Raw genomic sequence first — 13,435 nt, 5'->3', positions numbered from 1 at the left:
GTATTAAAAACATGCACTGTTTATTCAATATTCAAATGAGCCTATTTTCACTTTGTGATTTTCATCCTCGTCTACTTCAGTCAATCCAGCTTGCCATCCCTCCAACCACAGATATGAATACATGACAGGATTTTGTTCAGTGAGATTAAAGTTGTTTGTTTTGTTGTTGTCTTTTTCGGACAGAATCAAGCCCACATTTACTACTCACGTTTTGGGTTTAAATTCAACATCCCAAACCATTTCCAAGTTTTACATTTAACTTAAAATAATGTACAAACTAACAAACAAACAAAAAAGTACAGCTGCTTCAATTATTGCATCACAAAGTCTGGAGTTAGTCACCATATTAACTCCAGCCAGGCCCAAGCAGGCTATGCACTTCAGCACCACTGAAGACATCAAAATAGTAACAACCTGGTATTAAAATTATACTCATATTCCAAATAAATGACATCTTACTTTAAATGGAGTTCTTGATTTTAGTTTTTGCTTACGTGTTGAGTTTCAAATAAAAATAAAAAAAACTCTCTGAGTTCATAGATTTAGAACTACTTACAAAGTTGTGCTTAATTTGAATTTCACTTTTGATGAGCTCCACAAAGTACCAGTTCTGCTCATCCATGCTGCACTTCCCAGTTTTTACTGTAACTACATTTTCCCTTCTTCTTTCTATGATAGTCTCCAGTATATATGTATTGAAATAATTTGAGAATGTTTGGTTTTTCTATTTATTTTTTTTACCATTGGGCACAGCTATAAGTGGCAAATCAACAAACCACTTTAAAAGTATGACTTTAAATTATTTTTTCTTTTACTGTCACAAAAACTAACAACAGCGAATTGGAGGATAATTCAGTCTCAGTGGGTGCAGACCCTGTAAAAAGACCTTCCAGGTAAATTGTGTAATTTGTCGAAGCAGTGGGTGTTTTGTGTGTGTGTGTGTGTGTGTGTGTTGTGTTTTGCAAATGAAGCAACAGGCTCTGCTGCTGTCAAAATGTCCTATTGTGTGGCACATTAATTCATATGTCTGTCACCTTTAAAATGATTAGTAGAATCTCATTGTTGGGACATGAGATGTTTGTCCAGAAAGTTTTTTTTTTGTGTGTGTGTGCGTTTGTTTTGTTTTGGAACATTCACATGTTTGCATATCTCTTTGTTTGTAAAAGTGGAAAAATTATGTTCAAAAGAACAATGTGGTAGACAACACAGTTACAAATTTTTCAAAACACTATCTAATTAAAAACCTAGCATTCCTTTAAGAAATTAAAATAAGTCAGTGCCTTTTCCACCAAAGTTTTAAACTGAGATTATTTTATGTTCAGAAATGATGGAGTTATATATATTTATGGTTGAATCTTGAAAAAAATGAGGGCATGCACTATCTCATGTGATTTTTTTTTAAGATCTGTTAGGACTTGAAATATTTTTTGTCGATGACTCTGAGCTCGTACCATATCAAATCCCAGCTAAATCTCTGTAAAATGGACTGAGTTATAGTAATTTTTGTGTCTTCTAAGATCATTTGGTCTATGATGCCATCTTGAATTGGATTGACTCCAAAAGTTAAACAGTTGTAGATGTACATCCAATGATTACTTTCTGAGTTTTATTAAAATGTGTCCAGTGAGATATGGGATATTCATGAGATATTTTGCAAACAGACAAGGTTGACTCCAACATTTAATGCCAATGTTTTAAGCAAATTTGCTGTGCTATGGCTAGTGCTGAAATTATGAGCTAGAGATGACTTTCATCTTTTACCACACCAAATTGTAGCTCCCATTGAGTAATTGACTTGAACTGAGTTATAGCCATTTTTATGTTGAGTAAGGTTGATTAACTGTAGGTTGACTCCAAAAGGTAATTATTTGTAGGTATACATCCAACGATTTCTTTCCAAATGTTTCAACAAAGTCTGTCCAGGGGTTCATTAAAGACACATAGTTGGAATTCTTGATAGTTGATTGATAAACATAGTTCACTCCAATGGTTGTTAGCAAGGTTTTTAACACAAAATCTATGTGACATGTGCAGTCTCAAAGTAATTGTTGGGAATGACTTTCAGCAATTTTTATTTATTTGTTTTTATAGCTTGATTAGCTGTGATCGCCATCTTGAATACGGGTGACTCATAAAGTTAATATTTTGTAGATGTACATACAGTGAATAGTTTCTAAGAGTGTGGATAAAATCTAGCCACTATTTGATGCAAAAAAATTCCAACACATTGGACAAACAAAAATAAAGTGTGTATAGGTGTATGTGTGTGTGTCACATGTGTGATAATTAAACCAAAAAAAAAAAAAAAGTAGCAACAAAATGAGTTGAGTTGGCCATGCTATGGTACACCACACATTACTTTGCACCACGTGCAACTTGTTACTTTGTACAGAACAGCATTTTGTTGGAGTGAAAAATTGCGTCGCTGCAAACACATCTCCTACTGCTTTATTGCCTCAACTAAATGCTGCACTTGTCACATCTAAAACCATGTTTACCATGCCTAATGCTTCAGGGGGAGACAGGTGGCTTAAATTAAACAGATTGTGAATAAAGATGAGGCTAATGTGCCATAAATTTCAAATGTCTCCCTGAAAGACAGGGTTTGTGCATCATTTTCTTTCTTTTTGTGTGCACAGCTTTTCCATTTGGGCTGCCCTGAGACCAAGCAAAGAAATATTATTTAAATAATCAAACACAGAGGTTTCAGATGTCTTCTAATTACCCACATCTTTCAGAAAGGTTTAGTGCTTTTGAATCAGTTTGGGGGGCTTGTGTGTTTATCTTTTCTAGCCTGTGCATTGTCCTGCGCTAACATAGGTTTAGTGCTTTCATGTGTGACAGCACATTTGAGTGTTAGTTTCACATATGGTTGCTTTTGCTAGGCAGGTCTATCCAAAGAGCTTTTAGTGTCATTTACAGCCTGCATGTCAGAGTGGGCTTCATCTGCGAGCAGGAGCTTGTGGCTAAATGCGGCGAATGTAGCACGAAGAGCATTAATCCTTCACTAGCAAACGTATGGTATGTCTGACTAGCTGATGGGATTTCATTTAGCGTATGCAAATTGTCTGTCCAAGGCACAATAAATTCTCGGCTGAGCTGTTTTCTTCTCTCTCCTTCTCCAGAAGAACTGATAGTGGACCCAATTAGAGAGCACATTTAACAGTGACACAGTGTATTGTTGGTGCTGGTATGACAAGTACTTTCCAAGCTTTATGTCCAAGCTTTATGCTTTGGCTGCTAGAAGACCACTCATTACTCCTCACTGGAGAACACAATGTGTTGCATGTTGTTCACAGAGTGAACAAACTGGGCCAGGGGTGCTAAAAATTTCCCAAAGTTCAAAGCATATTTCTGTTGCTTTGGTGTTATTTAAAACCTTCCATTTTTACATGTTTCCATTATTTGCCCGTAGTAATTGATTTCACAGCATGTTTTTTTTTTTTCCTGATTTTGTTTACCAATGTTAAATGAAAAAAAGCTTTACTGTTCCTGGGGTATTTTAATGAAAATGTACCTGCACTACTGTAAACTTAACAGGGTAACTTGAAAAACTTGTATAGCTATCACCTGAATTGAAATAATGTTTTAATGGGGCGGCTGTGCCTCAGTGGTTAGAGTAGTTGTTCTCCAACGAGAGAGTCGGAGGCACAGTTCCGAGCAGCATGCATTCACATATTGAAGTGTCCCTAGGCAAGACACTGAATCCCTTATTTTTTCCAATGTATAAATGTGATCTAAATCACTGATTAAACTCTATAAACTGATTTATTCAGATCAGCTTTATAGAGATGTGATAGAGTTCTGTATAAATGTGTGTGGATAGGTAAATGAGAGCAAAAACTGTGTTGTAAAACACTTTGAGTAGCCTGGTTGTTTAGAATTGTGCTATAAGTACAGTCCATTCACCATTTAGATTTGCAGCTCTCACTAGAGGTTAAAATATAATGTAATTAAAGGCCTAGCATTCTTTGAAGGAATGCATTTCACCTGCCAAATTTCTAAACTAAAGTCATCTTTTGACGAGAAGGGATGGAGTTACTGATGTGTTAGCGTACAAAGAAATGGGGATGATTCTAAACTACTATAAAATTTAGTTCATTATCTGCTAAATTGGCTGAGTCGTAGTCATTTTTGTGTTGACTAAGGTTGATTAGCTGTGATGGTCATCTTAAGTTGGGGTGATGCCAAATGCTAATCAGTTGTAGATGTACATCCAGTGATTATTTTCTTACTGTTTCATTAAGATCCGCCCAGTGGTTCATGAGATATTTTGCTAACAACTTGACAAATGACTCCAACAGTTGTTGCCAACTTTTTTTACACAGATCCAACTCAGTCTCAATCAGTGCTTAGAAAATGTGTTGGACAAATGTTTTAGCTACTACTATTCCAAATTTTAACTCTATATCTGTCAAATTGGCTGAGTTGTTACTATCTCATAGCTACAACTATCTCATAAATCTCATAGAGATTTCATAGCTGTGGCGGTCATGTTGAATGTGATTAGTACTACATGTTGATCCAAAGATTAGTTTTTGAGAGTTTCATTAAAATTCCTCTAAAGTACAGACAAATGGTACAAACAATTGATAACACACAATCACAACTAAGATTTGTTTATGTCTTTGATGTAAATCTTCAGCAGGGAATGATTGCCTTTTGTCCATAACTTATAGAAATTGCTAAATATAAATACTTTTTTTATCAACAATACCATTATTGCAGCTGACTCTGGTTTTGTCTCTAGCAAGTGAGATACAGCTTGATCCTTTAAATTGACTGAGCCATTTTGCTTCTTTACTTTCAAAAACCCCTGGGAAGCCTTTGCAGACTCTCTGGGTCAATGTCCATTTGTACTGTGAAGAGCTGCCCAATCAATTTGCTGCATTTGGCTGAATCTGACCTGCCCTATCCATGTACTCTTCAGACTTTATACAACTCTTTGTGTCCTCAATAACCTCTCCAATTAGACATCATCTCAGTCCAAGGTTGATCTATGTACTGGGAGGTCATTTGACTGCATGACATGGGTTCAAAAAATAAAAAGCATCCAAAAGTAAACAACATATTGCATTAGTTACAGACCTTTTGCAAATTTAACTGTCAAAGAAAATTCTTCATATTAAATAAATTAAATTTATAAATGATTTTTCCCATTTGATACATGAAAAACCTGGTGTAGAAAATAGCCTAAAAATGTATGTTAATGTTCAAATGTTTTCAGGCATAGATATTCACACATCCAGTTCCAAATGCAATTACCATAAAAGGCCTTGCATTCCTTGAAGTAACGCATATCCCACACCATCTTTCATACTGGAGATTTAAACAAAGATGTTATGTTGAGAAATAATGATGTTGTAGCCATTTGGGTTAAACCTTGAAAAGAAAAACGTTATGCTTGTCTAATGTGATAATGTGAGATGTTACATATTGTGTATTAAACTCGGCTACTACCACGTCAGAGTTTAGCTTGAAATCTATAAAACTGACTAAGTTATAGCCATTTAGCTGTGGTGGTCATCTTGAAATCAGTTGTATGTGTACATCCAGTGATTACTCTGAAGAAAGTTTCATTAAAATCTGTTCAGTGGTTTATGAGTGTTTTGGCTAACATATACTTACACAGGGTCACATTGATACAGGCAAACATATTGTCGTCCTTTCAGGTTCATCTGAAGGCAATACTTATGAAACAGGACCTGAATACTTTAGCAAACGCCAGTACAGTAGTCAGAATAAGCTCGGTGAACAGGAACAGTGAAAGAAGAAGGGAACAGTGAGAGGAATCAAGCTGAATTGTGTGATGAATCTTTTGTGAGTCCATCAGCACCAGGAACATCTGATAGAGGTTGTTCATAATGCCATGTGTGTTCCTATCACTGCTGATTGGGTTTACCTTCAGCCTTTTACCTTTCTGTAGCAGCATTAAGCACTTGCACTCCTGAAAGTGACAAAAGTACGGCTTAGACAGTCAAAAGCTGAAACAGGTTTGATAATGTTTTGCTCAGCCTGACATGCGCTAAATTGGTTACTATACAGAAGATTAAACTCTGGATTGCCTGATGGAAATCAGGCGAGACGAATTAAGTGTGCAGGAAAACAGACAGTGTGAAAATAAAACGAAGACCACTAAAAAGAAATGAAACTGCTGGCATGGGTTGCATAAGAAAGGCAACTAACAGGAACCTCATCTTTTATTGAGTTGTTTCAGGGGTTGGTTTTTTTTCTTTTCTTTTTTTTAATTCTAGAGCGTTTGTTTATGCAACAACAGTAGCGTGCTGTCAGTGTCTTCTGGGTGTGATCATTGTCTGCAGCAGCTGCTGGCAGGGGAGAACAGAGCTGCTGTCAAAGGGACTTTTGTCTTTTTTTCTCTCTCTTAACAGCTCACATTTAGTGAGGATAAAGAGAGTTAAATGCCATCACTTGGTAAAAGGTAAGAACATTTTTGGTACCCAGGGGCATATGAAAAGTGGATGAAAATGCCAGTCACCCTTTCCGTGTAGGTAAGTTTTTGTTTTTGGTCGGTTGGGAGGAAAGTAAGAAAAACGCTGACTGATCAGGACCTTGATATTTCTGCTGAATCAACCAAGAAATTATAAACAGACTCCAACCAATGCAAGTGAAGCTATGATCCCTATGTGCAAAGAATAATCCCTGCATACAGGGATAGGATTCAGTAGGACCTAATTGATTTACGGAAATGCAGAATCTGCTTTTCCTTAAAAAACAGATGAGCAATGCTTAGATTATTGAAGCCGCTGAAACCTGAAATCGACAGTCCATCACCATATTCAAGTTTACTTTTAATCATATTTATGCACTGAAATGAATTATACATCATGCTGTGTGCAAAAGAAAGTTATGGAAGTATGAATAAATTATGAAGTTAGAAACAAAAATTATTGCCATGGAAGAGTTAGGGGGATGGATTTAAAAGTCTTATAGCCTGGAGAAAAATGCTTGCCTGTAGTCTGGTGGTGCAGTATTGAATACTTCTCTATCTCTTGCCAAGTAGCAGCGCGATGAGCGACCATGTGGCTTTCTTTAAAACAGGATGGGTAAAACCAGAGGTCTGTAACCTGTGGCTCTAGGGCAACATGCGGCTCTTTGGTCTCTCTGCTGAGGCTCTTTGGAGCTTTGACCAAAAATAACATGAAAATTAATGTTTTTAATATCCATATCCACAACAGAAAATGACCATTTTAATTGTTTTCCTGACTAATTTTTAATGTTGTTTTTGTTTTGTTTTTTGCAAATAAGTGAAAGATGCTTGTAATGCAACAAACAGAACATGTTAATCAGATCATGCTAGTAGTTTGTTGCCCTGTTAGCCATGTTATTACTCCAACTTCCAGCATACAGTGAGATCTTTTCCTGAAATCTACCCAAAAAGTAACATTTTTGAATACTTTAAAGGCAAGCTGCTGAAAAGAAAATCCAAAGTGGTATTTTACAAACATATCACAGCGTTGTTCCCAGATTGGTTTTATATAAATTGATATGTGAAGTAAACCTTTTTAACCCAAGAGTTTGCTAAAGTATGTGTGGTTGTGTGGCAAGGGTCTGCATGGAGGAAAATTGTTTTCCACACAAGGTCGAGAAGTTGTTCCTATAAGAGCTGTCTGAGTTCCAGGAAGGTGTACGTGTGACTGTGCTAATGAGAAAATGTGTTCAAACTCATGCCAATGTTTGGACCCAATCTGAAAAACAATCTTTCTGTGTGTAGAAGGGTTGGATAAAAAGAGAGAGAGAGCACTGTATGATGTAATTTGAAGGGTTAAATACACCCTGATTGTATCATCAACTCAGATTTTGTGCTTGACTGTCCAGAATGATTTTGTTAATAAAATCCTGGTTTTCTGTCAAAAAACAAAACAAACAAACAAAAACAAAAGAGATGAGATGGCGGAGAGTGTAACACTCAGTTTTATTGTTCATTTGTGGATTTTCTTTGATCACTGACTCTGAAAAAAAAAACAGATGGCTGGGATGATGAGTTTTTATGACTTTGGTTTCTAAAAGTTTTGAGTTGAGAAAATGAATTCTTGGTTGCTGCGACACCAATTATAGGAGTACTGATTGCAATTTATAAAAACATCTAATTGACTTTAGGTCACCTATTGTTTTGGCTATGTCCAAGAAACAATTTGTTCTTCCATGTCTGATATATGAATGAATAACAAGTGACTAAATTCGAAAGTTATCATAATTCCTCATCATATCTCATGGAATTTAATTTTCATATAATTTTTATAATCATAATCATAATCCTTGGGTATGCTGTAACATTTTTTTCTCAACTTTTTGAAACACAAGCACAAGGTATAGTTTTATACAACAATAATACAGAACACCATGTACAAAAAAGGTTTTGCATTGATGATGGAGGTGAATAGAAACAGTTTAATATTAATCATATAATCAGTTGACAAGAGTAACAATTGACAATACCTCAAATTTGGTTTTTGCTTTTGTTTAGCAGTTACAGTATTGTACTCTTGGACTTATATTTAAATCTTTACCTGTACCATACCTATTTATTCAAATTCTTATTTACACAAGTCATGTTGCATCCATAATTACCAATTAGTCTGGTTGTTTTTGGTCAGGCTTGGCACTGGGGGTGGGGTGTGTGTGGGGGGGTACTAATTATCACTAGGATAACCAGTAGTGAAGACAGTCAAACAGGTGAAGCTGTTCTTGTATTAGGAGGGGAGGCTGGTCGCATCCTTCAGACAGAGAAGGACAAGGGATTAAATTAAGCCCAAAATGGTCTGTTCGTTTACACTGCCACTGCATCCTGTGATTACAGTTGTTTTTGGTTAAAGGAATTTATGTCTTTATGCTTTTGATTATTTTTTTGTTCATGAGTACTACACATTTCTGTCAAGTTTCAGTGCATCACTAAAAATAATTTAAGCCAGGACGGTGGATGGTTTCATACTTTCCTGGACTGTGGCATTTGATAAGAGCATGATTCATAGACCAATAGCATACTAAAGTCTTGTAATACTTTCAAATCTTGCCAGGTTTGCATTGTGGACTCTGGGATTTACAATGTATTTATTCCATCATTAATGAATCCTGTAGTTATTCATTACTCTTGTTACATATTATTTTATAAATTATTAGTAAGCTAGTGCGAGATAATAATTTTTCTATGGGAGGACTGTTGTTTCCAGAATATTATTGTATAAATTGATATGTGAAGTGAATCTTTTCAAGCCAAGAGTCTGTTTGGTTGTGTAGCAAGTGTCTGCCTGGAGGGAAATTATTTTCCACATAAGGTTAATGGAACTTCCTGGGTACCAAAAAATGCTCTTACTTTTTACCAATGTAATAAACAACAGTTGGGTTATATGCAGTATCTAAATAACACTTAATGAGTTGTGGTATCTTTATCACAAGGTTCTAGTGCACGGGTCACCTCCCCACCTCCTGGTTGGAAAAGGCCACTTCCAGCAAACTGGCAGTGGTCCGTGGGTCGTCATTTGATGATCACAGTTAGCACAGTTTGCAGCTCTGGACACATTGTATGTGGTGGGCAAAAGGGTAGAAATGGCTCTTTTGATTGAAAAGTCTGCAGACATCTGTGTTACACTTTACAGAGAAGTGACATTTTAGCCATAATGTGGGTGAAATGGTTCAAAGAGTTAAATTCAAGTCAGTGCAGGACCAGAGGCCACTAACACTCCAGGTGATCCTCCCTGACTGACCGCAACACGGCAAACATTCAATTTTCACTGCTGCACTTACTGGATGCTATTAATTTAAAAGAATGATTGGATAACTTGGGGCTAAAGTATTCATTTGTGCATAGCAAGAATTATAAATGTCACATCTTGTACTTTTAGGCTACACTGTAATGAGAAGAAATGGGGGGGGGGGGATAAAAGTGATTAGCTACACATATTTCAGGGTGATAAAAGTAAAGGTACATATAGAAAACATGCACTGTGTGCTGGTGTATGTGTGCTTTTTCCAACACCAAAGCACTGACAGATGAATTTCACAGCTGCATGATATAAATAAACAATGCCACAACATTGCATTTTGAATGATAGGATTAATGCAGCAGATCAATTTTTAGTTTAGACCAGAAAAGGTAACATTTTTCCTCCCGAAAGAATGGTTTTGGACATGGTTATCCAATTAAAACAACATACAGATCAGAAGTTGTTTTAAATGCTAATCAAATCATTGTAGTTTGCCTGTTTTTCTGTTTATTTGTTTTTGTATTTTCATGGTTTTATTTTTACATTTGTACTCCTCCATTTGTTTTTTTGTTTGTGAGCTTTTGAGGAAAACACAGAAACATGACAGAGATTTATTTATATTCCTCACTTCTCCAGTCTTGGTGCACTTAAAGGACGTTTGAGGGGTTTTGTTTGTTTCTCTTTGAAATGGGGTTCTGTGGAGTTGTTCTGAGCAGGAAGTATCCTACCTGCAGTAGATCGAGGTCAGATCATTTTCACTTAGAAGAGTAAAAGTTCTCCCAGGGAAATGAGCTTACAGCTAGTCAGAGCAGAGTTGCTTCTAATACAGACATCTTTAACAACATTAATCTCAAAGATTTCACACCAGTTCATACAAACACTATCCATTTTTACACTGCCTTTCCTTTCCATCAGATAGTACATTTAACACATTTAGTCTTGGTCCATTTCACGTGTTTAATAATAATAGTAATTATATAATATTGCACTACAAACATGCTTTTTAATATATATATTGTAAAATCTTTTTTTGTATTAAAAACATTTTTAACATATTGCTGTCTGGCAGACACTTTTAGTCTTCAAGTATGCAACTTTTCAGTAAATGATGAGAAAAAATGTTTCCCTTTTCAAATAAATATAATGTGTTGTCACAAGTTCTCAAGTTCTTTTTACACTTTTCATTAGTTTGCCATAAAAAAAGAAACACACAGACAGATGTGAAGGGTTACCAGTAGAGTATATTTATTCAAAAACATGAAAATTATGAAATAAAGGCGAATCAAGGTTTTTGCCTAACAGCAATGATATGTTACTTTTCATTTCAGTGGTTCTGATAAAAGCCATATGTGACTCATGCTGGCAAAATAAGTCAGAATGAGCTCAGGCTGCAGTGCAAAAACAGTAAAAAAAATATAGATTTTTGCCATAATTGGGGTTTGCGTAAAAATGTGTCCATAATGACACCATCTAGTGATCCCAGTCACTAAAATAACCCATAATCTTGCTAATCTAATGTTCTCTAACACATATTATTTTTTTTAAATCCTTTCTTTTCTGATCTTTACAATTTCCTTTGAAATTTACCATTTTCTCTGCTGGCTGCCATAGTGCTCGGAAATCCCTTCGTATAATGTTTGGTGTCATTGTGAAACTTGGGGATTCCCCTTTTTAAATATAGGGCTGGACTTCCTGATGCTGTCAAGTTAGACCATTAGAAATCAAGTTTTCAAACCAACGTTTTTGTGAACAAAACTAATTTGTTTTTAGCCAGGTGATAAATCATCAAACTTCAGCAAACTATGTATCATTTTGAAGCTTTTTAGATTGAGAATTAAAAAAAAAAAAAAAATACATACCTCAGTACTGAAAATTCCTCACTGTGACTCATTCCCAGCGTGGGAATGTGATAGCTCTGTTATGAATAAAATTACATTTGATTTCTCCAAATTAAAACAAAAATCTTACTTTATGTCTTGCAGACATTGATGAGTGCAGCTTGCTTACACACACCTGCTGGAATGACAGCGTGTGTGTGAACCTGCCCGGAGGCTATGACTGTGTGTGCGCATCTGGCCCAGGCTGTAGTGGCAACTGCCCGCAGGAAGAGGGAATCAGACGCAACGGAGAGGACTGGAAACCCAGCTTTGATCGCTGTGCTATCTGCTCTTGCAAGGTATAGGAAACACACACACACACACAAAGGTAGTTTACTGCAGTAAGTAAAACTTGTGCTCAATGTGAAGACAGGTGAAAGCTCCTTTCTATGACATTCTTTAAACAAGCCATTACTTTTTGCAAGTAAATCCTTCTTTAGACTTATTTCATCTTTAGTAAAAGAAAAGAAAAGCACACTACCTGCAGGCTTTTATTCCTTTTAAATTCCCTTTTATAGTAATCAGAAATTTAATTAAATATCTGTAAAACTAGTGAATTATAGTCATTTTTCTGTTTACTAAGGTTGATAAGCTGTGCCATCAAAAAGTTAATCAGTTGTTGAAGTTCTTCAAATGATTACTTCCTCAGAGTTTCAAGAAAATCTGTCAAGTGGTTCATTAAAGATTTTGCTAACAGACAGAGTTGACTCTAACAGTTAACAGATCAGTTAGTGCTTGAATTATATGTTGGGCACGCCTCTCAGTCATTACCAAAGCCACATTTTAGCTCGGTATCTGCAGATCAGACTGAATTATTGCCATTTTATGTTTGCTAGATTTGCTGAGCTGTGACAGACGTCTTGAATCGACTCGAAAAGTTAATCAGTTGTAGACGTGCATTCAGTGATTACTTTCTGAGAGATTCAATAAAATCCGTCTCAGAGTTCATGAGATGTTTTGCTAACACAATAGACAAATTAAAACACACATAAATTGGGACACAGGCAAAAACATTGCCCTTTTGCTTTTGGCAACAGGCAATATTAAAGCTCAAAAGTTTAGAGATAGTAGAATTCAAGAAAAACAGTTCTCCTTCCTAAAGTATAAAACCTTTTTTTTTAATCACAAATGATGTGTTATTCTCTCTATAATTGGAGCTCTCATGGTGAGAGGTTTGCTCTGTTTTTGTTGTTTACATTTTTAGCACTTTTAGTAAAAAGTGTCATTAATAATTGTGCTACTGAGGTGTTAGTTGCAGTATGTGAAAGAGGAGCGAAAACCAATCTGATGTACAGTTTGCAGAGTGTCTCCGTATTCAGAGCTGATAGCTGAGCTTTACCAGCTCGTTGCTGAGGTTTTCACCCACTAACATAATGTAAGTCTTAACCAACAAGATACTGGAAGTCACTAAAAGAATAAAGAGAAGTAGTTTTAAAGAAACAACAGCATTAAGGTCTGATCATGTAGTGAGGTACTTTTAAAAAGGTTTTCTTCATGCTTTTAGGAGTTTCGTTTTTTTTCTTTTAATTAAAAAAAAAATTGTTTGACTCTATTTTTAACTCCTTTTTGTCCAGTCCTTGTCCTCACCACGAGAGCACGTCGGGCAGTGTGTACTTATAAAAAAGGAAATAAAAGAGGCTAATATGGGACAGGAAAAGAAGTGTCAGGGATAAAAAAAAAAAGAAAAAAATGAAAAAGAAACCCTACAGCAGATGAATGTTACCTGAAAGCCGTGTCTTTAAGAAGCAGGAAGAAATTCAGCAAAGACCTGACACAGGACCTGGGAGATGAGAGAGAGAGAGAGAGAGAGAGAGAGAGAGAGAGAGAGAGAGAGAG

The 13,435-nt window shown here is 35.9% G+C and overlaps 1 protein-coding gene across 1 annotated transcript in view; it reads left to right on the top strand.

The window, feature by feature from the left end:
- The window catches only part of LOC108242109 (protein kinase C-binding protein NELL1), a 328,852-nt gene that overhangs the window by 302,813 nt on the left and 12,604 nt on the right, over positions 1–13,435 (top strand). Inside the window, exon 17 of the mRNA XM_037979812.1 lies at positions 11,705–11,898. Within this exon, the coding sequence (XP_037835740.1) occupies positions 11,705–11,898 (194 nt within the window). The remainder of the gene's footprint in view (positions 1–11,704; positions 11,899–13,435) is intronic.

The sequence above is a fragment of the Kryptolebias marmoratus genome, linkage group LG15, assembly GCF_001649575.2.
Source record: "Kryptolebias marmoratus isolate JLee-2015 linkage group LG15, ASM164957v2, whole genome shotgun sequence".
Lineage (NCBI taxonomy): Eukaryota > Metazoa > Chordata > Actinopteri > Cyprinodontiformes > Rivulidae > Kryptolebias > Kryptolebias marmoratus.
This window is presented reverse-complemented; position numbering and strand designations above follow the sequence as displayed.